At 46.2% G+C, this 27134-nt stretch overlaps 1 protein-coding gene across 1 annotated transcript in view; it reads left to right on the top strand.

Annotated features, from left to right (window-relative positions):
* Positions 1–20818, top strand: part of BACE2 (beta-secretase 2) — a 116183-nt gene extending 95365 nt beyond the window's left edge. The window contains exons 6-9 of the mRNA XM_066598948.1: positions 13100–13201; positions 15384–15533; positions 16633–16801; positions 19120–20818. Coding sequence (XP_066455045.1) covers positions 13100–13201; positions 15384–15533; positions 16633–16801; positions 19120–19367 — 669 coding nt within the window. The 3' untranslated portion in view covers positions 19368–20818. The remainder of the gene's footprint in view (positions 1–13099; positions 13202–15383; positions 15534–16632; positions 16802–19119) is intronic.
* The last annotated feature ends 6316 nt before the right edge of the window (positions 20819–27134 follow it).

Raw genomic sequence — 27134 nt, 5'->3', positions numbered from 1 at the left:
GCATGGTACGCGGAGCTCTTCAGCTTCCTAGTTGATGCTCCATGACTCCTTCCAGTTCGACCCAACTTTCTCTCTCAAGGACCCCTTTCTCACCCCAATTTGTCCATGCTACATTTAATAGCATGCCTAAGGCTGCGGTCTTAAGATCTCATGGCTTTGGAAAATTGGTCATCCCAACTATGATACAGACATGAAACCTTTTTTTTCCAAGGTCTATTATCAGATATGGAGGAGCTTCTTCCTCTGGTGCAAGCAATGGAAGGCTCACCCTATGCATTTCTTCCTGCCTCGAGTCCTTTTTCTTTTAGCAGAGTGGTCTGCAGTCAGGACTGGACCTCTGTTCTTTAAAACGATAGGTGTCAGCCCTCTCGGTGCTTTTTCAACATAGGCTGGCCTCAAGGTCGGTGGTCCACACAATCTTGTAGGGTGTCGCTCACATCATTCCTCCCCATCATTCCCTGGTACTGCCGTGGGACCTAAACTTGGTGCTGACAGCATTATGATGTCACCCCTTTGGACCACTGAAGGAGGTTCCTATGCGTCTCTTGACATAGAAAGTTGCCTTCTTTGTGGCCATGACTTCCATTGGCAAGGTATAGGCGTTTGCAGCTCTCTCTCTAAGGCCGCCTGCACACGGGGCGGAAATCCCGCGGCGGGATTTCCCGCGGGATTTCCGCCGCTCAAAGTCTGCATAGGAGTGCATTACAATACGCACTCCTATGCAGACGGCCGCGGTTTGGCCGCGCGAAATGTCGCGCGGCAAACAAACCGCGGCATGTCCTATTTTTGTGCGGGGCTCGCAGAGCCTCGCACAGATACGTCACTCACCCGTCCGCCGGCTTCGGTCTGCGCATGCGCCGGCTGCCCGGCAGCCGGCACATGAAAGAGTCAGGGCCGCCGGGCGCGGGTGAGTACGCGCTCGTCTCTGCAGGCGCTCAGGTCGGGTCCCGCGGCGAGAATTCTCGCCGCCGGATCCGACCCGCTCGTCTGCAGGCGGCTTAAGCCACCATTTACAGTCCTCCATCACAATAGGGTGGCATTAAGAGGCCTTCCACCTTAATGAGGAAATTGTCCTCCCCTCTTTTTGCCCTGCTGCCCATCATGCGTGATTGCGGGCCCTCCGCTGGCGGGACCTGGTGTGGGCTTTTTGAGACCTATCTCTCGCGGACTGCCTTTTTTAGGCGTTCTGGTTCTTTTTGTCATCCCTTAGGGTCTGAAACGCAGACTGCCCGTCTCCAAGATTGCCATCTCCCGCTCGATTCCATTTGGCTGTCTCCGAAGCCTACCGTGCGGGAGGAAAACTGCCCCCTTCCGGGTCACGACGCATTCAGCTCAGGCGATGGGGGCATCATGGGCTGTGCAGAATGGGGCTACTGCCACCCAAGTGTGTAAGGCCGCCACTTGGTCCTCCTTGTACATGTTTTCCAAATGTTATCAGGTCGATACATTGGCATCTGTAGATGCCACTCTGGGGTGCGGAGTTCTGCAGACTGCAATCAGCTGACCGCATGTCTCCTCGAGCTCCCACCCTAGATGGGAACTGCTCTAGGACATCCCATGGTCTAGAGCTGTGTACCCCAATGAGATGGGCGAGTAAAACTAGACTTTGGTATTCGCCGTAAAGTCTTTCTCGTCTCGTCCATTGTGAGACACAACACCTACCTAATTCTTGTATTCTTGCTTTTTGTTAAAGGAGATGTCCCGCGCCGAAACGGGTTTTTTTTTTTTTAAACCCCCCCCCCCATTCGGCGCGAGACAACCCCGATGCAGGGGTTAAAAAACCCACCCGCACAGCGCTTACCTGAATCCCGGCGGTCAGGCGTCTTCATACTCACCTGCTGAAGATGGCCGCCGGGATCCTCTGTCTTCATGGACCGCAGGGCTTCTGTGCGGTCCATTGCCGATTCCAGCCTCCTGATTGGCTGGAATCGGCACGTGACGGGGCGGAGCTACACGGAGCCCCATAGAGAAGAGGAGAAGACCCGGACTGCGCAAGCGCGGCTAATTTGGCCATCGGAGGGCGAAAATTAGTCGGCACCATGGAGACGAGGACGCCAGCAACGGAGCAGGTAAGTATAAAACTTTTTATAACTTCTGTATGGCTCATAATTAATGCACAATGTATATTACAAAGTGCATTATTATGGCCATACAGAAGTGTATAGACCCACTTGCTGCCTCGGGACAACCCCTTTAAGCTTCTTCGTTTGAGCTGCTGCTTTGTCGTACATGGTACTATCCTGAGTGGATTTATTCTTATACGTTTTTTTCCACTGTATGAGCGTCCATATCATTTTAGGAGAATTAGAAGGAAAGTGGAAAGAGGTAAGAAAAAAGGACTTTCCAAAGTTTCATCTCCTTTCTGTTATCACTTTCCTTTGTACACACATTGTAAGCTCAGTGCTGGCAGGAAGAATATAGTGAGTAGGCGGAGCTAACTCTTCTCTGCTAGGGCCGCCTCCTAGTGACCAGTAGCTATATCCCATGGTCTAGAGCGGTGTCTCCCAATAGACGAGAAAGAGACTTCACAGTGAGTAGCAAAGTCTAGTTTTAAGTGCATAAAATACCCCCAAAATGCTTTAAAAAGTGAAAATATGTTGTTAATCTTGCACAATGCAGACAAAAAAAAAATGTATTTTAAAAACAAACAGCAGAATTGCTATTTTTCTTCTGTTCACCTCCCAAAAAAACGCAATTAAAAAAAACAGTCCAGAAGTCTAATCTACCTCAAAATGGTACCAATAAAAAAACAACTCTTCCTGCAAAAAAAAAAGCCCTCAAAGAGCTCCACTGATGGGAAAAATAGACCTTTCCCCTCGTCATCGTGACAGCATACACATGGAGGTTGTCCTCTGGACTCCTGTTGGGACAGGAAGCGAAAGCGTATAAAAGAACCTTCCCCTCCCCACCTGATCACCAGTGTCTTCCTGTCCCTGCAGGACAGTTTGAGCGGATGAACCTATCATGTGTAGGAAGGAGACTTTTAGCAAGTTGCAGCCTGTGCGTGCAGGGAGGGGTGTGTGTGTGTGTCTCCTCTCTTCTGGGCTGGTGGGAACTGCACAGGTGAGACTCCATATCAGGGGCTCTCACCCGCCGGGACAAGCGAGGCAGCCGGTGGTATAGCGTCCGGGAGCGTGCTCCATCTGCACGGCCCGGTCTCCCCAGTTGGTGGCGTCCCACCTGAGCTTCACCAGTATCTGTGCGTGACGGAACTCAAGTAAGGGTCGCCAGCCTGCAGCGTCTGTCATTGCGGTGGTGGCCGCCTCGTGAGTCTCGCCAGCAGCAGGAGCTGTCTTCTTCCTGGTCTGACGCTAATGTCAGACGTTCCGTGCCTCAGCCACAACCCAAGGGGGCATGGCTTAGCGCAGAGATTCCAATTGAGATACTGCATCTGCAAGGAAAGCTCTGCAGCTGTAAGCAGGGACTGGCTCCAATTCCTGCAGGTGCTTCTCAGGACTCTGCTGGATCTGTCGCTGGGATGTCCGCTAGAAGGAATCAAAGACCTACAAACCGGAAGTGGTCCAGTGGGCCGATCAATGCACACTCTAACATCGGCACTCCCTGTCTCGCAGGACAGGGATACACAAAAAGTCTAACTCTATGTCCAGCCTCCATCAGCAATCCCCTCTACATCTACTAGAAGGGCAAGGCTCACAACTCTGGATTCAAGTCACGTAACTACCCCTCGGGGCAAATGGAGGAAGAAATACAGCAACCTCTTTACATATAAGGACGAGATTCTTGCAGGTCTTATACCCTGAGGTAAAAACCCGTGTTTCTGGTAAATGCGATTCTGAAACGCCTAATTCAAAGAATGGCAATATACGGAGCATAGTCCTGTGTTTATCAAAGGTCTGTAAAGATAGACTCCTATTTTCAGAGGGATAGAGCAGTCTTTGAAAATATCCCTAGAGTAGATAAATCCATCTCTAACATTTCCAGGATGTCCGCTTTACCTGTTTAGAGTGTCTCCCACTTACTGGAGCCCATGGATAGTAAGTGGATAGTGTGATGCGGGAAGCTGGGGCTACATGCGCCCTAACAATTAAATCAAACAGTCCACAGGTGGATAGCTTGGTAGTGAGAGCTCAGGAGATCCCCGGTTAGATTCCTAACACAAAGTGTTTTAAACCCGGGACTCAACTGCCGCTTACATTGCATTGAGTGGGAACACTTCCCCATTAACCCCTTTAGTGGCACGCCTAGGAAATCACCTCTTATTTTTATTAAAAAAAAGAAAAAAAAAAAAAAAACTGCCCTGTGAGGCATGAGATGGTAGCAATAAACCTGCCACTAAAGGGGTTAAAGTCAGCTGAATGGTAATACTACCCTGACAATTTACGTAGACAACATGCAGTTCTAGCGGTCGTGGCCACGTCTATGACTAGATTGATCCGTGTGGTGGGATCAACTCGCTACACTAATTCGCCATATAGCCACAAGGGAAGGGGGGGGGGGGGGGAATCTCTAATTGTCTCCCTCCTTTGCAATTGGCCACAGCCTATGGAATTAGACCAGCAGAAGAGCAGTATGGATTAGGGCCCAGTATGGAGATAGCTAATCAAAGAGCATACTCTACGCCCTGACCCGGACTTAGAATGCCTGCCGGAGTGAGCAGCCAATAAAAGCCACGGGATACAGAGGCCCCAAGAGACTCTACACACCTCATCCCTCATCCTGAGGATAAAAGGGATGGTCTTACCCCAAAGGAGGAAGGGGAAGATTCCATCCAAAAATTCCCCTAGTCCTTCCGCTCAACAAGTGGGTGGGAGTCTGCCCTGTTTTCATAGAGCATGAGAGAAGATTAGATCTAACGAGTGGGCGACTAATAGCAGACGGCATGGGTCGACTTATCCTAGTTACTTCCAAGGAGATTCGTGGAGATCTCCCACCAGTCACCATCCCTTCAACAGGCCTTAGGTTAGGGATTCAGATTCTGTTGCCACTAGGGGCCATCATTCCTGTTCCTGAACAAGACTGCTAGAAAGGGTTTTATTGCCCGCTATTCTTGATAAAGTAACCAGATGGTTGTTATCGAACCACAATAAACTTAAAAAATAAATAAAGCAAAATAAATTTAAAAAATAAAATATATATATTTGTCCATTGATTAACGTGGTCAGTGTCATGTCCACCATAGTTTAAAATATACCTATTACCACATCGCTATGCATCTTAACTCTCTGAGATGTCTGAGGTTCACATTGCAGATAGAGGTTTCGGTCCACCACTTCCAGTTGGTTGTTTGCCCTTTTGGATCTCCTCCGCCTCTTGGGGTTTCTCTAAGTAGTTGTAGAGAGAGGGGGCACATTTGCGCAGACTAGATATAATCCTTATTCCTTATCTAGTAGATTCCCTTCTTATCGCAGTATCTCTGGCAAGTCTGCATTCACATTTTGAATTGAAAATTGCTCTGCTACGAAAATTGGGCTGGCTTATTCACAAGTATCCAGACCAAAACCCGAGCACAAAAAAAAAATCTGAGGGGTCATGCTGGATTTCCACCTTCAGTTCTCCTCCCTGCCCTGTCCAAAACACAACATGTGTTGGAAGCCTGTGTAGCCCTCTACAGGGTTCCAAGGGTATCCATTAGAGACGCCATAAGAGTCTTGGGCCTAAATACCTCCTGCATTGGTAATTGTGCCTGGGCCCAATTTCATGGTAGAGGACTGCAATCCTTCATCCTTTTGAATATCTGAGAACAGAACCCAGTTTTCCTCTAAATCAAGTGATCTCCATGTCTCCTAAGGTCATGGATTCCCCTGTTGGTGGATGTCTGTAGATAATATTACTAAAACGACAGAGTAGAGAATCAAGATTCTTCAGTTGTCCTTATGATCGTCGCCAGCTCCTTGGGCTGAGGGGCCCACCTACACGGAAAGCATATACAGAGGACTTGGAGTTCTCACAAAGTAACTTGAACCTCAAATTTCAAAGAATTAAGTGCTTGGATGCAATAGGTCCTGGGTTCGGAACCCAGATGAGCCCATGCAACTAGGTGGGGTTTTGGCAACCCGTGCTGTTTAATTCAACTTGCAGATAAGTGGGAAACATGTCAACATCTTTTCAGATAAATGTAACTGCTGCATCCCTTATTTGCCACCAGGTATCCTCATCTTCAGCAGGTGGCAGCAGAGATACTGCTCTGGGCAGAACAACTGACCTGGTCATTATCAGATTTCATGTGACAGAGGCAAACTGCCCAGATATTGGGCACCCGCAAAGGTTCATATGCTTACCGTGGAATGAGGATCCCCACAAATACTTTTTTTTTTTTTTTGCTTCCAGGGAAAAATACCAAATGTCCCCTATTCTTCTCAGGCCATAGGCACAAACGCCCTCTCACACGTATGTGACTGGGACCTAGCTTGCGCCTTTTTTCCCCCTGCCTCTAATCTGTATGGGGCCAAGAGGTCTAGAGCTACCATGATGATAGTAGCCCCCTTTTGGCCCAAGAGGCCCAGGTTCCCACTACTAAACTTTCTTAGGGTTTCCATTTCCCTACCGATGAAGACACAGAGATTGAGTTTCAGGTTAACCGCCGGGATGCTGAGAGGGTAAAATTCTTAGACCTAGCTCAATCTAATAAAGTCCTATCAACCCTCTGCGAAAGCCTTAAACCCTTGAAAAGTCTATTCAAAAGTTTAGGGGAGATTTTCCAAGTGCATGGGTCAGGATACCCAGGAATACTTTAAAAGTTCAGGCTGTGCCCTTGGGGGCTTTCTTTGACTTTCCCTGACAGAACATAGATGGATCAGGAAATTCCTTAAGTGAGCTAGCAGGCCTCTCCCCTTATCAGGAATACTACCCTTTCTTGGGATGTAACCCTAGTTCTGCAATCACGTTGTGAGCCTCCCTTTGAGCCTATAGCGGATTTCCCTACTTCTACTCACGTATATAGTAGCCCTGTTAGTAGCCATTACATCAGCTAGACGAGTGGGAGAGATACAGGCCCTCTCCCATTAGGCTCCCTCTATGCTAATCCATCCGAACAAAATAATATTTAAGCTAGATCCTTTTTTTTCAACCCAAAGGCCTAACTGACTTTCATAAGGGGCAATCAATAGCTCTTCCTTCCTACCTTCTACCAGGATCCCCGGAACAAGAAGGAAGGGAAGTTCCCCAACTACACATCAGGAGGGCAATACTAGCTTACCTAGAGGCAATACATTCCTTCAGAAATGCGGATACCTAACCTCTTTTCCTTGTCCGGCCCCTGAAATTGAGAAAAAGGCCGGTTCTAATGATACAATTGCCCAACAGGACAGATGAGCTATTCAGGAGGCCTACAGATCTCAGGGCATCCTCCACATCCCCCTCCTTCCCTGATGGCCTTCTACACCAGGGCCATAACTTGCTCCTGGGCAGAAAAAGCTCACTCCTCCACTGATCCACGAGATATAGGGGAGTAAAATAAACCCCCTGCAAAATGTCATACCTAACGCAAGAGGAAGTGCGGAACCGATTAAAGAAGATTAAAATCGATAACTCACCAGGCCCAGATGGAATACACCCAAGGGTACTAAGGGAACTAAGTGATGAGATAGCTAGGCCGCTATACCTGATATTTCTAGACACTATCAAGACCGGTGTTATACCATTGGATTGGCACATTGCCAACGTGGTTCCAATTTACAAAAAGGGGACCAAAAGTGAGCCTGGTAACTACAGGCCGGTAAGTCTCACTTCAGTAACGGGAAAAATTTTCGAGGGGATTCTGAGAGACGCCATCGATGAGCACCTCAAGGAGAACAAGGGAATAACACCTCACCAGCATGGATTCATGAAGGGTCGCTCATGTCAGACAAATCTGATCAGTTTCTACGATGAAGTAAGCTCTAGGCTGGACCTGGAAGAATCTATTGATCTCGTATATCTGGACTTCTCTAAAGCATTTGACACTGTGCCACATAATAGGCTAATATACAAAATGAGACAGCTCGGATTGGGTGAAAACGTGTGTAATTAATTGGGTAAAAAATTGGCTCAATGATAGAAAGCAGAGGGTGGTAATAAATGGCTCATACTCTGATTGGGCCACTGCCGCTAGCGGGGTGCCACAGGGTTCAGTATTGGGCCCCATTCTGTTCAATATATTTATCAACGACCTGATAGAGGGGCTGCACAGTAATATATCAGTATTTGTAGATGACACAAAATTATACAAGACAATTAATACAACGGACAATGTGCGGCTTGACCGAGATAAGCCGGGGGCTTGGGCAGAAAAATGGCAAATGAAGTTCAATGTTGAAAAATGTAAGGTTATGCATATGGGCAGCAAAAATGGATGTTACCAATATACACTTAATGGGGTACCGCTAGGGGAAAGTGATATGGAAAAGGACCTGGGGGTACTAATAATAATAATAAACTTTATTTGTATAGCGCCAACATATTCCGCAGCGCTTACATAGACAGGGGGGAATACGGAAAGACAAAATACAAACATTACAGAACCACGGTTACATATAGTAATCAGTTGATGGAAACAATAGGGGTGAGGGTCCTGCTCCAACGAGCTTACATACTACAAGTAATGGGGTGATACAGAGGGTAAAGGGGCTGGAGATGTGCACGGTATGGCGAAGTGTAAGCGATGTTATACACATAGACAATGGTCAGACATTTAGCCGTGTGACGGCAGAAACGGTGTGACTGCAGGAGCGGTTTATGATGGCTAGCAGGGATTGCAGTCAGTAGGTCAGGGAGCATGTTATCAGGCGGAGTACAGAGAGGTTTGTTTAGGGAATGCGGTATGCCTCCCTGAAGAGGTGCGTTTTTAGAGCACGCCTGAAGTTCTGCGAGTCCTGGATTGCTCGGGTAGCCTTTGGTAGTGCGTTCCAGAGGACAGGTGCTGCTCTGGAGAAGTCTTGGAGGCGGGAATGAGAAGTTCGAATGAAAGGGGCACTCAGTCTGGTTTCATTAGCAGAGCGGAGAGCCCGGGCTGGTTGATGGATTGAGATGAGGGAGGCGATATAGGGTGGCGCTGCACTGTGGAGGGCTTTGTGGATGAAGGTAGCGAGTTTGAATTGAATTCTGTATTTAACGGGCAGCCAGTGCAGTGACTGGCACAGGGCAGAGGCGTCCGAGTACCGGCTGGACAGGAGGATGAGCCTGGCTGCCGCATTCAGGATGGACTGGAGAGGGTAGAGTCTGGTGCAGGGGAGGCCGATCAGCAACGAGTTGCAATAATCGAGCCGGGAGTGGATGAGGGCAACAATAAGCGTTTTTAACGTCTCCACAGTGAGAAAAGAGCGAATTCTTGTGATGTTCTTGAGGTGCAGCTGACATGTTCGGGCCACTGATTGGATGTAGGGGGCAAAAGAGAGATCCGAGTCAAATATGACCCCAAGGCAGCGGGCGTGTTGTCTAGGAGTTATGGTGGCGCCACACACTGAGATGGAGATGTCAGGAGGAGGTCGGTTAGTGGAGGGTGGAAATACTAGTAAGTCAGTTTTAGAGAGGTTTAGTTTTAGGTAGAGAGAGGACATAGTGTTTGAGACAGCGGACAGACAGTCGGTGATGTTTTGGAGGAAGGGTGCAGAGATGTCACGGGCAGAGGTGTATAGCTGGGTGTCATCAGCATACAGGTGGTATTGGAGGCCAAATCTCCTGATGGTTTGTCCAATAGGGGCTGTGTAGATAGAGAAAAGAAGGGGGCCGAGGACAGAGCCCTGGGGGACCCCAACAGCAAGGGGAAGAGGAGGGGAGGTAGAGCCAGCAAAGGAGACACTGAAAGAGCGGTCAGATAGGTAAGAGGAGAACCAGGAGAGGGCAGTGTCCTTTAGGCCAATGGAGCGTAGTATACTGAGGAGGAGTTTGTGGTCAACAGTGTCAAACGCTGCAGAAAGGTCGAGGAGGATCAGTAGGGAGTAATCGCCCCTCGATTTGGCTGTCAGTAGGTCATTGGATACCCTAGTAAGGGCAGTTTCTGTCGAGTGTTGAGGTCGGAAGCCAGACTGTAGGGGGTCTAGGAGAGAGTTCTCTGATAAATAGCTTACAAGGCGGGAGTAAACCAGGCGTTCTAGTAGTTTGGAGATGAAGGGGAGGTTTGAGATGGGTCGGTAGTTGGCAGCATCGGTCGCGTCCAGAGTCGGTTTCTTTAGCAGTGGGGATATGATGGCGTGTTTGAAAGAAGAGGGAAAGATGCCAGAGGTCAGAGAGAGGTTGAATATAGTGGTGAGATGGGAGATGACCACTGGGGAGAGGGTCGCTAGCGCAGGTGGTGGGGCGAGCAGAGAAGAGCAATTTGGAGACTTCTTCCTCTGTCGCTGGTCTGAGTACAGACAGTGAGCAGGAGCTAGATGCAGTGCTGACAAGACTAGGGTCAGGGCTAGTTTGGGATTGGGAAGTTATTTCCTGACGGATGTCGTCTATTTTCTTTTTGAAGTAAGCAGCCAGCTCTTCAGCACTGAGATCCGTCACTGGGGGCTGTGGTTTAGGGCTGAGAAGGGAGTGAAAAGTATCAAAGAGCCGTTTAGGGTTGTGCGATAATGAGGAGACTAGAGAGGTGAAGTAGACTTGTTTGGCATGGTGGAGGGCGAGGTTGTAGGTTCTGAGCATGAATTTGTAGTGGAGGAAGTCTGCAGCCGTTTGCGATTTCCTCCACAGCCGTTCAGCACTTCTAGAGCACCGCCGGATGAAGCGTGTTTGAGGTGTGAGCCAGGGTTGCCGTGTTCTACATCGAATGGCTCGGGTTCTGGGGGGCGCCACTTCATCCAGGGCATGTTTGAGAGCGGTGTTGTAGTGAGCGGCAGCCAGGTTGGGGCAGGAGAGGAGAGAGATGGGGGACAGAGAGGACTGTAGGGATTCAGCAAAGTCCTGGGTGTGAATGGCCTTAAGGTTCCTGTAGGTACTGTAGGTAGGTGGGTCTGGAGAGATGGTAGGGAGCGTGACAGAGAAAGAGAGGAAGTTATGATCCGAGAGCGGGAGAGGGGAGTTAGTGAAGTTGGAAACAGAGCAGAGACGGAAGAAGACCAGATCAAGAGTGTTTCCATCCCTGTGAGTGGGAGAGGCTGTGAGTTGAGAGAGACCAAGGGAGGAGGTGAGCGAAAGAAGCTGAGAGGCAGATGGGGAGTTGGGGTCATTAGTGGGGATGTTAAAATCACCTAAGATGAGGGTTGGAATTTCACAGGATAGGAAGTGGGGGAGCCAGGCAGCAAAGTGGTCCAAAAACAGGCGAGGAGCACCTGGGGGGCGATAGATAACTGCTACTCGCATGAACAGCGGGCGGAAAAGCCGTAGCATATGTACTTCAAAGGATGGAAAAGTGAGTGAGGGTACAGGGGGGATGACCTGGTAGGTGCATTTCGGGGATTGTAGACTAAACTGGAGTAACCAATGCCAATCAGCTGCTGCAAAGGCAAATAAAGTTTTGGGATGCATTAAAAGAGGTATAGGGGCGAAGGACGAGAACATTATCCTTCCATTATATAAGGCACTTGTCAGGCCTCACATGGAATACTGCGTACAGTTCTGGTCACCGGTGCTCAGGAAAGATGTTACGGTATTGAATGACGAGACTAGAATACCCAGAGAGGCTATCAAAATTGGGACTATTTACTCTAGAAAAAAGAAGGTTAAGGGGCGACCAAATAACCATGTATAAGTACATGAGGGGACAACACAAGGATCTCTCCCAGGATCTGTTTATACACAGGACTACGATGGTAACGAGGGCATCCGCTACGATTAGAAGAATGCAGGTTTCATCACCAACATAGAAAAGGGTTCTTTTCTGTTGGAGCAGTTAGACTGTGGAACTCTCTGCCTGAGGACGTAGTAATGGCAAAATCCATAGAAGAGCTTAAAAGGGGACTTGATGTCTTTCTGGAGAGGAAGGATATTATAGGCTATACATCTAAGGTTATTTGTTAATCCGGGTACACAGGCAGGTAGGAACTGTTAGGGGTTGGTCCAGGGAACAGTCATTGCCATTAGGGAGTCGGGAAGGAATTTTTTCCCTAAAAGGGCTAATTGGCTTCTGCTGTTGGTTTTTGTTTTTTTTTTGCCTTCCTCTGGATCAACAAAACAGGAGGCTAACGGGCTGGACTAGATGGACATTGTCTTCATTCAGCCTTACGAACTATGTTACTATAATCAGCTTAGCAGAGCCGCCATGTGGTCTAACAACCACACCTTTGTTAAACATTATAGACTAGATCTGGAAGCCGGTCAAGATACGGCCTTTGGAAGTTAGTTACACCGAAAGCCCTACTTATGATTTGATATTCCTCCATGGGTATGCTGTCATGATGACGAAAATAGAAATTTATCCTACCGTTAATTCCCTTTCTTGAAGTCAACATGACAGCATACGGGCTTTCCCTCCCTGCCTTCCCTTCAAACCTTTCTATGTAAAATTAACGTGTCTGTTTTATGTTCAAGGTGTTTGAGTACAATAAGGAACACCTTCTGGTGAAAGACGTAGTCACTGTAGTTATTTGGGACGCACTGGTGATCAGGTGGGGGGATGTTTTTATACGCTTCCGCCTCCTGTCCCAAGAGGAGTCCAGAGGACAACCTCCATCGTATGCTGTCATGATGACTTCAAGAAAGGGAATTAACGGTAGGGTAAATTCCTATTATTCTGGGTCCTAGACTGTGGCGACACAGAGCCAATTGTTTTTCTTTAAAAATGTGTCTCTATTGTATAAAAGTATTAAAAAAAGAAAAAGTCTGTATAACTTGGTATTGCAGTAATCGTGCTGATCCAGATAAGAAAGTTATGTAATTTTTATACAATGATGAACAGAGTGAAAACAAAACCCAAGAAGCATGGCGGAATTTCTGGGGCATTATTCTGGCACCTTCCCCTCTAACCATCTCCCTCCTCCAAAATAAATTAAATATAATTCTAAAACATGTTATATGTACCCCAGAGTGGTACAACTCGACCCTCCAAAACAAACCAAGCCCTCATATATCTTGTAATGTGGCAATGAAAATCCCTTGGTTTCTTGTCTAAAACCTCAAGCTTCCGTCTTGGCTTCCTGAATCTGCTCTCATGGTTGACTTGAATGGACACAGATTATTTATTAGTATAACAAACCATCAACATGAGTTTTCTGAATTTTAAATTTTTGTATTTTTCTAGTATAACTTGGATAAAGCCATCGTGGACAGCGGTACAACCCTCCTGCGGCTGCCTGACAAAGTGTTCAATGCTGTGGTAGATGGGATCATTCAGACATCTCTGGTGAGTCTTCTCGACTACAAGGAAGCGAGTTTAACCCTTTGTAGAGAACTTCAACTTTCAGCTGTGTGTCTTGAATCTCCAAATTGAACAGAATTTAAAGGGGTTGTCCCGCGAAACAAAGTGCGTCTATACACTTCTGTATGGCCATATTAATGCACTTTGTAATGTACATTGTGCATTAATTATGAGCCATACAGAAGTTATCAGAAATTTTTCACTTACCTGCTCCGTTGCTAGCGTCCTCGTTTCCATGGAGCCGTCTAATTTTCAGCGTCTAATCGCCAGATTAGACGCTCTTGCGCAGTCCGGGTCGTCGTCTTTTCTGAATGGGCCCGCTCGTGTCGGAGAGCGGCTCCTTGTAGCTCCGCCCCGTCACGTGCCGATTCCAGCCAATCAGGAGGCTGGAATTGGCAATGGACCGCACAGAAGCCCTGCGGTCCACCGAGGGAGAAGATCCCGGCGGCCATCTTCAGCAGGTAAGTAAGAAGTCACCGGAGCGCGGGGATTCAGGTAAGCACTGTCCGGTGTTCTTGTTTAACCCCTGCATCGGGGTTGTCTCGCGCCGAACGGGGGGGCTGTTAAAAAAAAAAAAACCCCGTTTCGGCGCAGGACAACCCCTTTAAAGTTTCCCAGCAACATTTAATTCCTTAGTCAGTTATACTTTTGTAATTGTTTGCCCTTCTGCGCAGTGACGGCGTTCTTTGCACCATCCCCCCCCCCCCCCCCCCCCTACCAAACAGAATGCGTAACTGGAAAAATTCTGTCTCGTAGAGGCAGGCGGGCAGCTCCACGCGATTAGTCCAGCTCAGCCGGATAGTCTCTAGAATTATATGCATTGGTATAAATTCTTTTATTGGACCCGGGTATCGTCACTGGACTTTAAGAAAACCTTGAACATGGAGAGAGAAAAAAAACATCAATTGTACCCTAAAGGGGCTAGCCGACGTTAACCAGCCAGCCATGCACTAAAATAGCAAGAGAAAACCTATTCTCCTCTCTTCACCCTTCCTTGTAAACTACGCAGAGGCTCCCGCGACCATTTCACTCTTTGCTGATAGCGAGAGTCAGATGACCACTGCAGCCAATTAGAGACTGCAGCATTACCGCCCATTCTCCCAACATCATTCCCGATAGTGGAACGGTGACGCTGCAGTGGTTACCTGACCTCCACTATCGGCAGAGACCGGAATTACAGAAAAGCCTCTGCACCATTTACTGAGCGAGAAGAGAGCGGAGTATTTCTTCGTTTGTCATTTTAGTGCATTGCCAGCTGGGTAATTTTTCTTTTTTTTTTTTTAAGTTGTACAACTGTCAGGGAAATTTCTGCGTACAGCACCAATCAGGCCCACCCCAATGCCCCGCTGCCGGCGGTAAAGAAGACACACCACACACGGAGGTCTGGTATAGTTCCTCACACGGGGACATGACTGCGCACTTTATTACAGATTACATGGACTCTTATACCCTTTGGTCTTATCACTAGGAATGGGTGATGGTCTCATTGGCTCAAATTCACCGAATAACCATATATATTAAGTCCGGATTTCCGGCTGAGGCACTGATAGTCATATACGTAGTTAAACAGTCGTTATCTTGATACGGCGCCTCTGGGAAAACAGGCAAGCACGCGGCCTTCGTGTTCGGTTCTGTATCATCTCTGAATTTCTGGACACATCTCTCTCAGCCTTGCAAACTTTTGGAATATCTGATATAAGGCGACATATAAGTTTTTCTCATTTTAACTTTGAATAGAACTTGCATACAGGTATAAAAGCGTAAAAAACATATGGCAATATATAGATATACCCTCATACAATGCCTTTAAGAGAAGGAAAAGCAGAACAAGGGAACAGTTGCCCTGAGGCATACACCACTTAGGAGCTTCTCAGTACTCGGGCTCTATAAAAACAGGGTGCTAGCCACGCAACCATTTATCTCGGCCCATAATAGTTTACACTTTGCATACATAAGTAAAGAAAAACCGTTCGTCTCCCCCCCCCCCCCCCCCCCCCCACACTCCCCTTGAACTTTCTGGATTCACAATTCTAAATAATGCTAGATATTTGTGCTACATTCGTTTTTAGTTTTGCAAAAGAGACATTTTGCAGTTATTGACAGATGCGATTGTCTGCAAAAATTGCTGTAAATGACGTTTATTAATTTTTCCATGTTGATTTTATAGATTGAGAATTTCAATAATGAGTTTTGGACGGGCTTGCAGCTGGCTTGCTGGGAGAAGAATGAAAAGCCATGGGCATATTTTCCCGACCTGTCCATCTATCTGCGGGATGTGAATTTGAGCGAATCCTTCCGTCTCACCATAAAGCCTCAGGTTTGCAACCCCCCTGCTCCCCCCCCCCCCCCCCCCCCCGTTCTGTTGCCGTTCCCTACTGATCTCTAGACCTCGTTCACATCGGTGTTTTGGCATCGTGAATACAATGCTACGGTGTTTGGGGCTATGCGTACCAGCATAGAGAATAGAATATCATAGAATGGTAGAGGTGGAAGGGACCTCTGTGGTCATCGGGTCCGACTTGCTGCTCAGTGCAGGATTCACTAGGTCATCCCAGACATTGGGGCGTGTGCCCCAGACAGAGCTGTTCCCTAGCACCACAGGGAGGAGGTGGTCTTGGTGGTTTGAATACATGATGAATTCCATCCACTTACATGCAGAGCAAGCATTCCTGTAGTCTGTTCTCTACGGACTTAGCTTATGGCCTCATTACATGGAGAGCAGCTTGGGCACCATGTGGGTCCCATGTCAGTGATGGCGTTCACACTGGCTTCATCCGCCGTGTGTTTTGGAAAAAAAGTAATTTTTGATGGTTTTTGAGCCAGACTGCATCTAGCAGTAGGAGGAAGAACAAGTCCTCCTTTTATATTTTCCTTTTCTTTTTAATTCTACTTTTCGCTTTGACACAAAATAACTGTAGTGTTTTTTCAGATTAAAAAATACATTAAAAAGCTGTAACCGGCAAGATCTAGGGATGGTCACAAAATTAGCTGTTTGTACCTTTCTGTGGAATAATGCAATTGCAGCTTGAATAGTGGCGAACTGTAGATGGACTAAAATTATTTGCGGGTCTATAGCTGCAGACGTCTGTGGTTGCTCATACCGTAACCTTTCCGTGTGGCAGCGAGCTAAACTGGGTGGAGTGCGATTCTCATCGTAAGAACAGAACATGGACAAATACAGATTGCACAAAAAAAGTTTAATTAAAAAAACCTCCTGGGATGTAAATCTGCTACAAGGCCTCTGCAGCGCCACCTACTGAAAGGCAGAGTTCCTACAAATCTCTGTCCAGTATTGTATAACCATATAAGTCTCCCCTAGAAGTTGCTCTCTAGGAGGAGACCCTTCGACCAAAAAAACATGTATCTCCCTTGATGTGCAAACTATTTTCTTTGATCCGAGTCTTCCATACTTTCAGTTGTACATCCAGTCTGTGGTGACATCCCGCACGGATCTCAGTTGTTACCGCTTCGGCATCTCTCCGTCGTCCAACGCTCTGGTTATTGGAGCCACAGTCATGGAAGGCTTCTACGTCGTCTTTGACAGGGAGGAGAAGAGAGTCGGTTTTGCCACCAGTAGCTGCGCAGGTGAGATGCTGAACAAAGACTTCTGACAGCGCTGCAGAATCGTCCAGGGTTTTTTCTTTTTTAAGTTCTGACTTTTTTAGGAAAAAGCTACATATTTTGAAGCCGTTTTCCCATCATGTTTTTTGCCATAGCCAGATGTTAGCAATTCAGTAGGTAAATATGAAAGGCGCTGTTTTTTAAAGTCACATAGTGCCAGCTTATTGATTGCTTGAGGCCTCTACTAATACGACTAGTCGGAGTTCTTTCAAATATTCATTGGCCTGTAATGTAATAATGCAGTGCGCTCTAAAGTAGAAGAGATGGCCACAGCAGCCAATCAGATTCCAGCTTTCATTGTCGCTTCTGAACTGTAAAAGAAGTGATCTGATTGGTTTCTTGTGGCAACTGCAGTGTTTGAGCCACAATGGCTGCTGGAAATAAAATGGATTGTCTGCTTGTAGATAGTCTGGTCGTCGTCCTGTATAAATGGTTCCAACCAGCGTGGCCCATGTTTAACCCTTTCCAATCCACTGTCTGACGTCTGAAGACATTCTGATTGAAGGCTGTACAGCTCCGATGTTGAAAGACATCTGGCAGGGTATTCTTACTGTATATTACTGGCCGCTCTGTTGTAGGGGGCCTCTCCAGCATGTCCCATACCACACTACTGGCTCTTGCCAGCAGATGGCGCCATTGTATAATGGCAGAAAGAGAAAGCCTCCTAGGAAACCCTGAATCCAAAATTGGACTGCAAAGGGTTAATGGAGTTATACAGCGTTATAAAAGTGGCTACTTTCTTCCATCGGCAGCGCCCGTCCATGGATTGTTCCCAGTAACTCCGTTGAAGTGAATGGGTCTGAGCTGCAATATCGCAGACAACCAGGGAATGGAAGGGGCGCAGTCTCTGAAACGTGGCAGCCACGTTTTTCTCTTAAATGAAAGGGCGCATATATTTGTGCATCACCTTTATTTTCCTCCTGTCTTTCTTACCTGCTCATTATGTCGCTGTTTGTTTTGGCTTTCATTCATGTCAAGTCTTGATCATCACTTCAGGAACAACATAACAAGGTTGTTTGGCCGATGATCTACTTTCTAATTGCTGTCGTCATTAACCGTTTCTATGACTGCCGAGAATAAGGCCGACCGCCTGGCAGATCCCCTTCCCCGCCCAGTAACTGGCATTCCTGTATGTAGACCATAATGTCACTTTGCTTCTCTTCCTATATTTTTTTTTCCTTACAACCATAGAATTTGTTTTTTTCGTGTTAAAGCAGCGGTGACACTTATTTACGGGTAATCCAGAAAATATGATGATCCGCGCTTGTTTCCAGCTCAAAACTGCAATACAATAGATGGGGAAGTAGAAGAATGTAGATTTTTAAAAAATGTAATAAAATTTTTTCACATGATTATCACAGTAACTGTAGCAACCCATCTAATACAAGGTTTTTTTGTTTTGTTTTTCATACTATCAATATAAAGTTCAAGTCATGCAGCAAAAAAGAAGCCCGGAGGCCTCCCTCACACATGAACACAGTGAATGATGTTTAAAAAAACCTGAAACAATGGCAGAATTTCTTTTCTTTCTCAAATCTTACCCCCCCCCCCCCCCCCCCCAAAAAAAAATAATATCCGAAAAGTTATTCAGTATATTAGGGCTCTTTCACATTAGCGTCGGATGTTTCGTTTGGCAACTCTGTTGCTTATTCCCGGTATAAAACAGGTTGAAATAGCAAGCCGCCTTATTGGTCCTGTGAATTCCGGGAGAACGCCTGGTTGATAAGAATCCATTTGGTTCAGTCATAAGACAAAACGCGTTGGCCAGCAGGTGCTGTTTTCTTGCTTCAGGTATTCCACAATAGTTTAGATTTTGCAGTGGAACCAAGTGAAATGTGGTCGGCTGTTGGAGAAATCAAAAAGTTTAAATTTATGACTTTTGGAAAGTTGTGATGAGAAGCAAAAAAATATTTAGGGGTCCTTAAGGGGGTAAATTAACTTTTTGTTTCTCACTAGCTTTAGGGGGGGGGGGGTTGTTTTTTTTTTTTTTTACCACCGTTGCTGCAAAACATTGTTAAAATGCCAAGCATTTTTTGCAAAATCGGCACAAAACTGTGGTGTTACAATAATGGCAGTAAAAACTGCAACTTTATTGCATTGTTTCAATGAAACCTTGCATATGAGTTTTATCTACTTCCAAATGTTATATGGTAATCCAGCATCTAGTGGGTGCAATTAATGCTGATGCAGATTGTATAAGCAGATCTGTATCTCTCCTTCCCTGTGACTTGAGGATATTTAGCGCCATCTAGTGGTCTTATGCAGATATTTTCCGTTTGCAGTTGTCGGTGATGTGATGGCGTCTGAGATCTCCGGTCCGTTCAGTACTGTGGATATATCCAGCAACTGCATTGCCAGCAACCCCCTCAGGGAGCCGATCATGTGGATTATATCTTACACTCTCATGACCTTCTGTGGAATAGTTCTGCTGGTCCTCGTGGTCTTGCTGCTTCTTCCCAACAGACGTCACATCAATGACCCCGAGGTTGTCAACGATGAGTCTTCTTTGGTGCGCCATCGTTGGAAGTAATCTTCAGGTGTCATTTTACCTTGGTCTGGTCTCCAGGACAGCGAGATGCACCAGTGATATTTCCCATGATTCATTACTTGCTGCTGGGAACTCTTGGTTCACTACCAAAGCCGTTTGTGAGATATGACGCTGAATTCATAACTTATTGTCTTTCCTTTCCTTGCAAAGTCCAAAGTATGCCGGTATTGGCGGAGTCTTAATACTACTACTCTCACTGGATGCACTGCATTAATTAACATGTGATGATTTTGTTCCCCCCTTGAAGCCATAGGCCACGACCGCTCAGCCACTGGTTAGACTGAACATTCGCACTTACCCCAAGAAGAATGCAGGAATCCCCGGGTCGTTGTTGAGATTTCTACTTTCTATGCAACCATTTGTTCTATCTGTTCCTGGAAGAGCTGGCTGATGAGCAGTACGGCTGCAGCAGTGAGACCCAGAAGGGGGATGCACTTCTGGCCTGGGGCAAGGCGGCTGGGCTCTACATTCCAAGTGGACTTGATACTTCTGGGGTTTTTGTTTGTTTCTGATCAGGGATATTTGTTCATCAGATTATAAATGGTGATAGTCTGCAGCTTAACCCCTGCTATTCCTTGTTATATTGATTGGTGGACTGCCTTTAATAAAATATAGAGGAAGCCATTTTATTTGACTACAGTCAGCACACCTGTCAGCCTTAAAGGGGCGGATCTTATCTCAAACAACTTGTGCAGTTTTATATGTTCTGGATAGCAATGCAAACCGAGAACAATAAATGACACATGATAATCGCTAATAAACCCTTCTTTAAAGTGTGGCTTTAATATACTGTTGTTTTATATTTGCACCTTAAATTGGATTTTTTTTTATGACTGGTTAATTTTAGAATAGATCATCTATATGTACAACACCCACCAAGGTGCCAGTCAAGGACTAAAAACTGATATTTTGCATATGGCCCTCCCCTCTGTATGCTCTTAAAGTCTCTGGGTGGAGTTCGGAGACCTCACATGACAGGTCAGGCAGGTGGGGCTTATATTTATAGTTAGTTCCGTTTCACTAGGAGATGCCTAATTTAATAGGTTTCCACCTTTTAATTAGAGACTCTCACTCATATATTAGTCTCAAAGTAGGTTGGGTGATGCCCTGTACACCCACTGCTTGTGCCATCTAGTCCCCATCAAGACTGTGCTTTTAGATGGAAGTTGTAATATTGTATCGGGTACAGACTGTATGTCATGTGGCATTCTGTTTTCCTGCTGCTCGAGGGTCCTGTTCTGAATTTCTCCCTGATGGTCTTGAACCGTTTAATAATTTTTTTGTATATTTTTTTAAAGTCTTAATTGTTCAACCTGTGCTGTTTTTTAAGTGTCATCACTACAATCTAACCCCCGGATGTTACTTCATCGCTGTATTTATAAAGATGTAAATGAAACTGAACACACAATTAAATCCATTTATATCTACTAAAAGTCTCCTTATATATCGACATCAAATAATTTGTTTAATTTATTATAGGATTTTATCTACTTTTTCAACATTTTTCTTTCTTGTACTTTATTTGGAGGTAGTGTTTTTGGTGGAGTCGCTTCAGAATACACCTGGAGTCGCTGCCGAACCGCTCTCTCCTGGACTAGACTGGATATATCTCAGACCTGCAAAGCAATCGGTTCACACTGTAGGAATCTCATCGGCTTATAAGGTCCATCAATGCCAGTCAGGACCTACCGCTGTAACACCCCAGAGGGTTACCCCGGGTACTTGCCAAACGTGGGGAGCTAGGAGTGTTAAGTAATAGCCTCTCACTGCGGCACTTACCAGCCTCCTTTCCGAGAGGCCACCGTTGACAACCCCAGGAAAGGGAATCCCAATAAACAGGATGATGTGTTCAGTACCTCGGGTCCCCAGGAACGGTTAGGGCCCGGTATAAATTTGGGCAAGCAATTATTCACAACAATTCCAGTACAATTCTTCACAGTGCGGGTAGGAAAAGAAGTTCAGAGGTCAGGGAGGATACACAGGATGAAACCGGTCCTACAGTCTGCGCTATCTGTATGGTACCCATCTGGACTGGGAGCACTCCGGAGGAGGAAGAGGGTAGGTGGTCACTCCACAGACACTCTGGTAGTATTAGTTACTTTTAGAATTGACACCATGCACTGAAGATGCGTGGGTTTGAATTAGTACCTCTGCACTGGGTCTTGTCAGGAAAAGTGATTACTTACAAAGCTCTCTCTTAGGCTTGGGGTTCACTCCACTCACATCCAAAATGCAATCATTACGAGAAGTTTCTCTTTCTCCTCAATCTTCACCACAAGGAAGCTCTTTGGTCTTAGACAAGATGGAACTCTCAGTGAAGCTGAATCTTAGACCCGTTCTATACCCTCACTGGTACCGCATGACATGACAGACTGATACATTCACAGGCAAGCAATGATTTTATTAGTTAACCTCTGAGGCGCCGCAGCTGTGCAACACTCACACTGGATATGACAGGACCAGCTTTGCACAGTGCATCTGCATAGGACAAACGTATGAAATTTTTTTTGGGGGGGGTTATAACTGTAAACTTAACTGGAGCAACCAGTGTCAGGCAGCTGCTGCCAAGGCACATAGGATCATTGGGGCATCAGAGGCAGTCTAGGGGCGTACGACGAGAACATTGCTCTTCCTCTTTACAAGTCACTAGTCCGACCCACATGGAATATTGTGGACAGTTTTGGCCACCAGGACACAGGAACATATCTGAGCTTGAGCGGGTACAAAGGGGGCAACTAAAGTAACAAATGGAATGGGCGGACTATAATACCCAGAGAGGTTATTGAAATTGGTGTTATTTAGTTTAGAAAAATGATGGCTGAGGGGTGACCTAATTATTATATATCAGGGGTCTCTTATAAAAGGACTGTAACAAGGGCGCGTTCTAATAACTATGTATAGATATATCAGAGGACAGTACAGAGATCTCACGGGATCTATATCCAGGACTGTAACAAGGGGGCGCTCTAATAAATATGTATAGCTATATATTAGGGGTCAGTAAAGAGCTCTCTCCCGTCATCTATTATACCCAGGACTGTAACGGGGGCACTCTAATAACTATGTATAGCTATATCAGGGGTCAGTACAGAGATCTCTCCCTTTATCTATTGTACCAAGGACTGTAACAAGGGGGCGCTCTAATAACTATGTATAATATATCAGGGGTCAGTACAGAGATCTCTCACATCATCTATTACATCCAGGACTGTAACAGGGGGGTGCTCTACTAAATATGTATAGCTATATTAGGGGTCAGTACAGAGATCTCTCCCGTCATCTATTATACCCAGGACTGTAACAAGGGGGTTCTCTCTCTCTCTCTCTCCTCTCTGTCCTCTCTCTCCTCTCTCTCCTCCCTCTCCTCCCCATCCCCCCACCCCCGAGCCTGCTCGAACCAGTAAGCAGTTACTCGACGAGCGATTCTCTACCCAGGACTGTAACAAGGGGGCGCTCTAATGACTATGTATAGATATCGGGGGTCAGTACAGAGATCTCTCCCATCATCTATTTATACCCAGGACTGTAACAAGAATCACAGAGGTGAGGAAAAAGAAAAAAACAAACATTCACTGAAAAAGCCAAAAATACCTGAAGGTCTGCAAAGCAGACACGGTCGCCATAGGCACGATCACCATAAGGCAGGCACAATCGCCACCGGCACAATCGCCGTAGGGCAGGCGCAATGGCCTTAAGCCCTGAGGATATGTAGTCAGCCAGACAATAATGTGTGGAGGAGCAGCTTGTTCCTGGCAGGCTAATATGCAGTCACCCACTCAACCCAGCCCAGAATGGGGAGGAGTGACTGCATATACTAAAAGCCTGCACATGTGAACGATACCAAAGATGTCAGCCATAGATAGGTGGTGACCCACCATACAGGATATCAACCCTGGCTGATATGACAGCGGGTTGCCCTGTATCAGCTGGGTTGAGTGGGTGACTGCATATTAGCTTGCCAGGAACAAGTTGCTCCTCCACACATTATTGTCTGGCTGACTACATATCCTCAGGGCTTAAGGCCATTGCGCCTGCCCTACGGCGATTGTGCCGGTGGCGATTGTGCCTGCCTTATGGCGATCGTGCCTATGGCGACCGTGTCTGCTTTGCAGACCTTCAGGTATTTTTGGCTTTTTCAGTGAATGTTTGTTTTTTTTCTTTTTCCTCACCTCTGTGATTTTATGTAATTTATCGTGAGTTAGCGTAGGTACTGACGGAAGCGGTGTGACCTCGACGCGGTCCGTCAGCCTATGCGTTTTGGCCAAAATGCAGTACTAACACCCGCATTTTATCAGTATGCATTAGTACTTTTGTATGTAGTTTGCTAGTTGGTGGGGGAGCCCAAGATGTCAGCCAGTGTGGCCCACCTTAGAGATACAGGGCAACCCGCTGTCATATCAGCCAGGGTTGATATCCTGTATGGTGGGTCACCACCTATCTATGGCTGACATCTTTGGTATCGTTCACATGTGCAGGCTTTTAGTATATGCAGTCACTCCTCCCCATTCTGGGCTGGGTTGAGTGGGTGACTGCATATTAGCTTGCCAGGAACAAGTTGCTCCTCCACACATTATTGTCTGGCTGACTACATATCCTCAGGGCTTAAGGCCATTGCGCCTGCCCTACGGCGATTGTGCCGGTGGCGATTGTGCCTGCCTTATGGCGATCGTGCCTATGGCGACCGTGTCTGCTTTGCAGACCTTCAGGTATTTTTGGCTTTTTCAGTGAATGCAGGACTGTAACAAGGGGGCGCTCTAATAACTATGTATGGATATATCAGGGTCAGTACAGAGATCTCTCCCATCATCTGTTATACTGAGGACTGTAACAAGGGGGCGCTCTAATAACTATGTATAATATATCAGGGGTCAGTACAGAGATCTCTCCCATCATCTGTTATACTGAGGACTGTAACAAGGGGGCGCTCTAATAACTATGTATAATATATCAGGGGTCAGTACAGAGATCTCTCCCATCATCTGTTATACTGAGGACTGTAACAAGGGGGCGCTCTAATAACTATGTATAATATATCAGGGGTCAGTACAGAGATCTCTGCAACAAGGGGGCGCTCTATGTCTAGAGGACAGAAGGTTTCTACAACATAGAAGGGGTTCTTTACTGTAAGAGCAGTGAGATTATAGAACTCTCTCCTGAGGACTCGGTGATGGTGATACAATATAAGAGTATAAGAGGTTACAATATTAACTGTTATATTGTCAATTACTCATAAGGGTCGGCGTTAGGAAGGAATTTTTTTCCCTTTTGATAAGGACAATTGGCTTGTACCTCATTGGGATTTTTTGCCTTCTTATGAATCAACACTAAGGAGAGGGGGGTGGGGTGTAATAGGCTGAACTGGATGGCCAGGGGGCTGTTTTCAGCTTTAAGGGCTATTTTGCCGGAATAAGTATGGCGCAAAATTTGTTCAAACAAACGAATTTGCACGTTGACGTCAGTCGTCCCGTATAAATGAAGCCTCACACGCTATGTTATTATGAATGCGCAAACATTCATACGTCAGGGCTGTATGTCTTATGTGCCCTTTGGTCTCTCCTCAGCCCTTCACGTGATTGCAGGGAGTGCAGTAGCCCTTTGAGCCCAAGAGGTAATTTTATAGTAGGATGATTGGCATATAAAGGCAGACGTTGTTCCCTGTCTGACTAGAACTATAAGATCTGACTGCAGCTGTAAGTCCACCACAATTTAACGAAGGACACATCTGTAGTTGGCCCATAGTAAAGTCAATCACAATGTCATCGGAACAGTGCCAGCACAGTACCCCTATATCTGTAACAACCATAGGGGCCTCATAGTATTATCAGCCACAGTGTGCCAAGCATAGTGGAACCAAAGAAGAGTCAGTGTCCTCATTACAGGCCCAATATACTCCCCAGTCATGAAAAAGTTAATAGCCATACAAGTGAACTTTTCAATACAACTGTATACAAAGCGGAATAGGGCAGTACTGTCTGTTTTTACGTGTACATAGTCATAACCATACTATATGTACATCTACCATGTCCAAGTCATATGCAAAAAAAATCAAACTCCCGTGACTTTTTTTTAGATGGACACAATGATATCACAATGCATCTCTCCTTTTTAGGTGCCAGAAAGAGAAGTTTCCCTACTGGCTTCACTCTGCGAAAGTATTACGTTTTCTGTGTTACACTTGTTATTAAGGATTAATATATATATATATATATATATATAGCTTAGTAGAAGTAGCGTATACTGAAGACCATATTTAGTCATTGTATCCGCATTCTTTTACTAAGATAATGTAGGCAACGCGTCACATTATTTATTCATCCATCAGTGTTTTAACGCCCATTTAGACAACGATTATCCCTCAAAATTTGCTCAAAAACCGCCTATTGAGCTATAATCGTTGTGTGTAACTGCACTGACATAGTGCAGTTTTCATTATGCCGTCTCGCTCAACGTTGTCTTTCAGCATGCTGAAAGACAACAATGGGTCTTATCAGGGATTCACAGCGGGATACAGCTGATACTATTGTTTCAGCTATATCCCACTCCCTGATGACAGCTGGGTATGAAGAACAGAGTGGTGCAGCTGTGTTCTCCATACCTGGCACAGAGCACTCAGCCGGGCGCTCCGTGCAGAAAACATCTGGATGCAGAAGACAAACGGGGACGCCCCGCTTGTCTTCTGCATCCTCCGCTGGCAGCACAAGGTGATCGCTCATCTTGGGCTGCAAATGACGCAACGATTATCGCTCAAAAGTCGCTTGAGCGACATCTTTTGAGCGATAATCATTGTGTCTAAATGGGCCTTTAGACTTTGTATGATTTGCTGTGTTCAGGGAGTTAGTCTACTGTGTCTGACACTATACCTTTCCTTTTCCTGCCTTGCACTATAAATGAAGTTAACGTTGGGCTAGGCTTCTCAAAAGAGCTTAGAGGGGACTTCACACCATTGATTTCTTTTGTTCTTTCTCCCATGATCATTGTTAATTAATTTGGACACGAGACAACTTAAATCCTGCTAGCCTTATTGCAGATTCTAAAATTAAAAGAGTACTCCAACAATACACAGAGCTGTACCATGTGCATAATCCCATAGCGCATGTCTGCTAACTCCCCCCACCCCACCCTTCCCTCCTTTTCTTAACACCTTGCTGGCTATTTGCAATGGGAGGGGATGGGGCGGGAGCTACCGTAGTTGCTAAGCTTCTGCCCCCTCCCATTGCTGGCAGATTACAAGGCGCCGCGAGGAATCAGGAGCTTGGCACACTAGCTCCCGCCTCGTCCCTAGCCCTTCTCTTGTTAAGAGCCGGCGAAGGGGTGGAAACTGTCTCCCTCCGCCAACGGCAATCTGGGCTCAGTGTATATGCATCGGGACGTCTGAACGGGCGCATTAATAGCAGATGTGTCCACCCATTCACGTGTTTTTATGGCGCCAGTGGGCGCTCGTAAAAACTCCTACGCTCGTGTGACTAAGCCCTTAGGTGGGAGTGTGTTTGTGTAATGATTAGGCATACACATCTGGGCGGCAGAGAAAACAATGTACTGATTATGTACACTGCTATCCTGCAGTCTTTTGAAAGATGAGCGAAATTCATTCAAATGGAATAAGTTAGCACAGTCTTTCAGAGGTGTGAACAATGGATTTCATGCGGACTGAATGCCATCGTTCAACAGAAAAGTGCACAATGCCCGCGTTTACATGTGAAGATTAACGCTCATTTTTGGCTGTTTGAACTCATTTTGAGTGGAAATCTC

The sequence above is a fragment of the Eleutherodactylus coqui genome, chromosome 4, assembly GCF_035609145.1.
Source record: "Eleutherodactylus coqui strain aEleCoq1 chromosome 4, aEleCoq1.hap1, whole genome shotgun sequence".
NCBI classification, from domain to species: Eukaryota; Metazoa; Chordata; class Amphibia; order Anura; family Eleutherodactylidae; genus Eleutherodactylus; species Eleutherodactylus coqui.
Note: the sequence above shows the minus strand (reverse complement) of the source record. Positions and strands in the feature narration are given on the sequence as shown.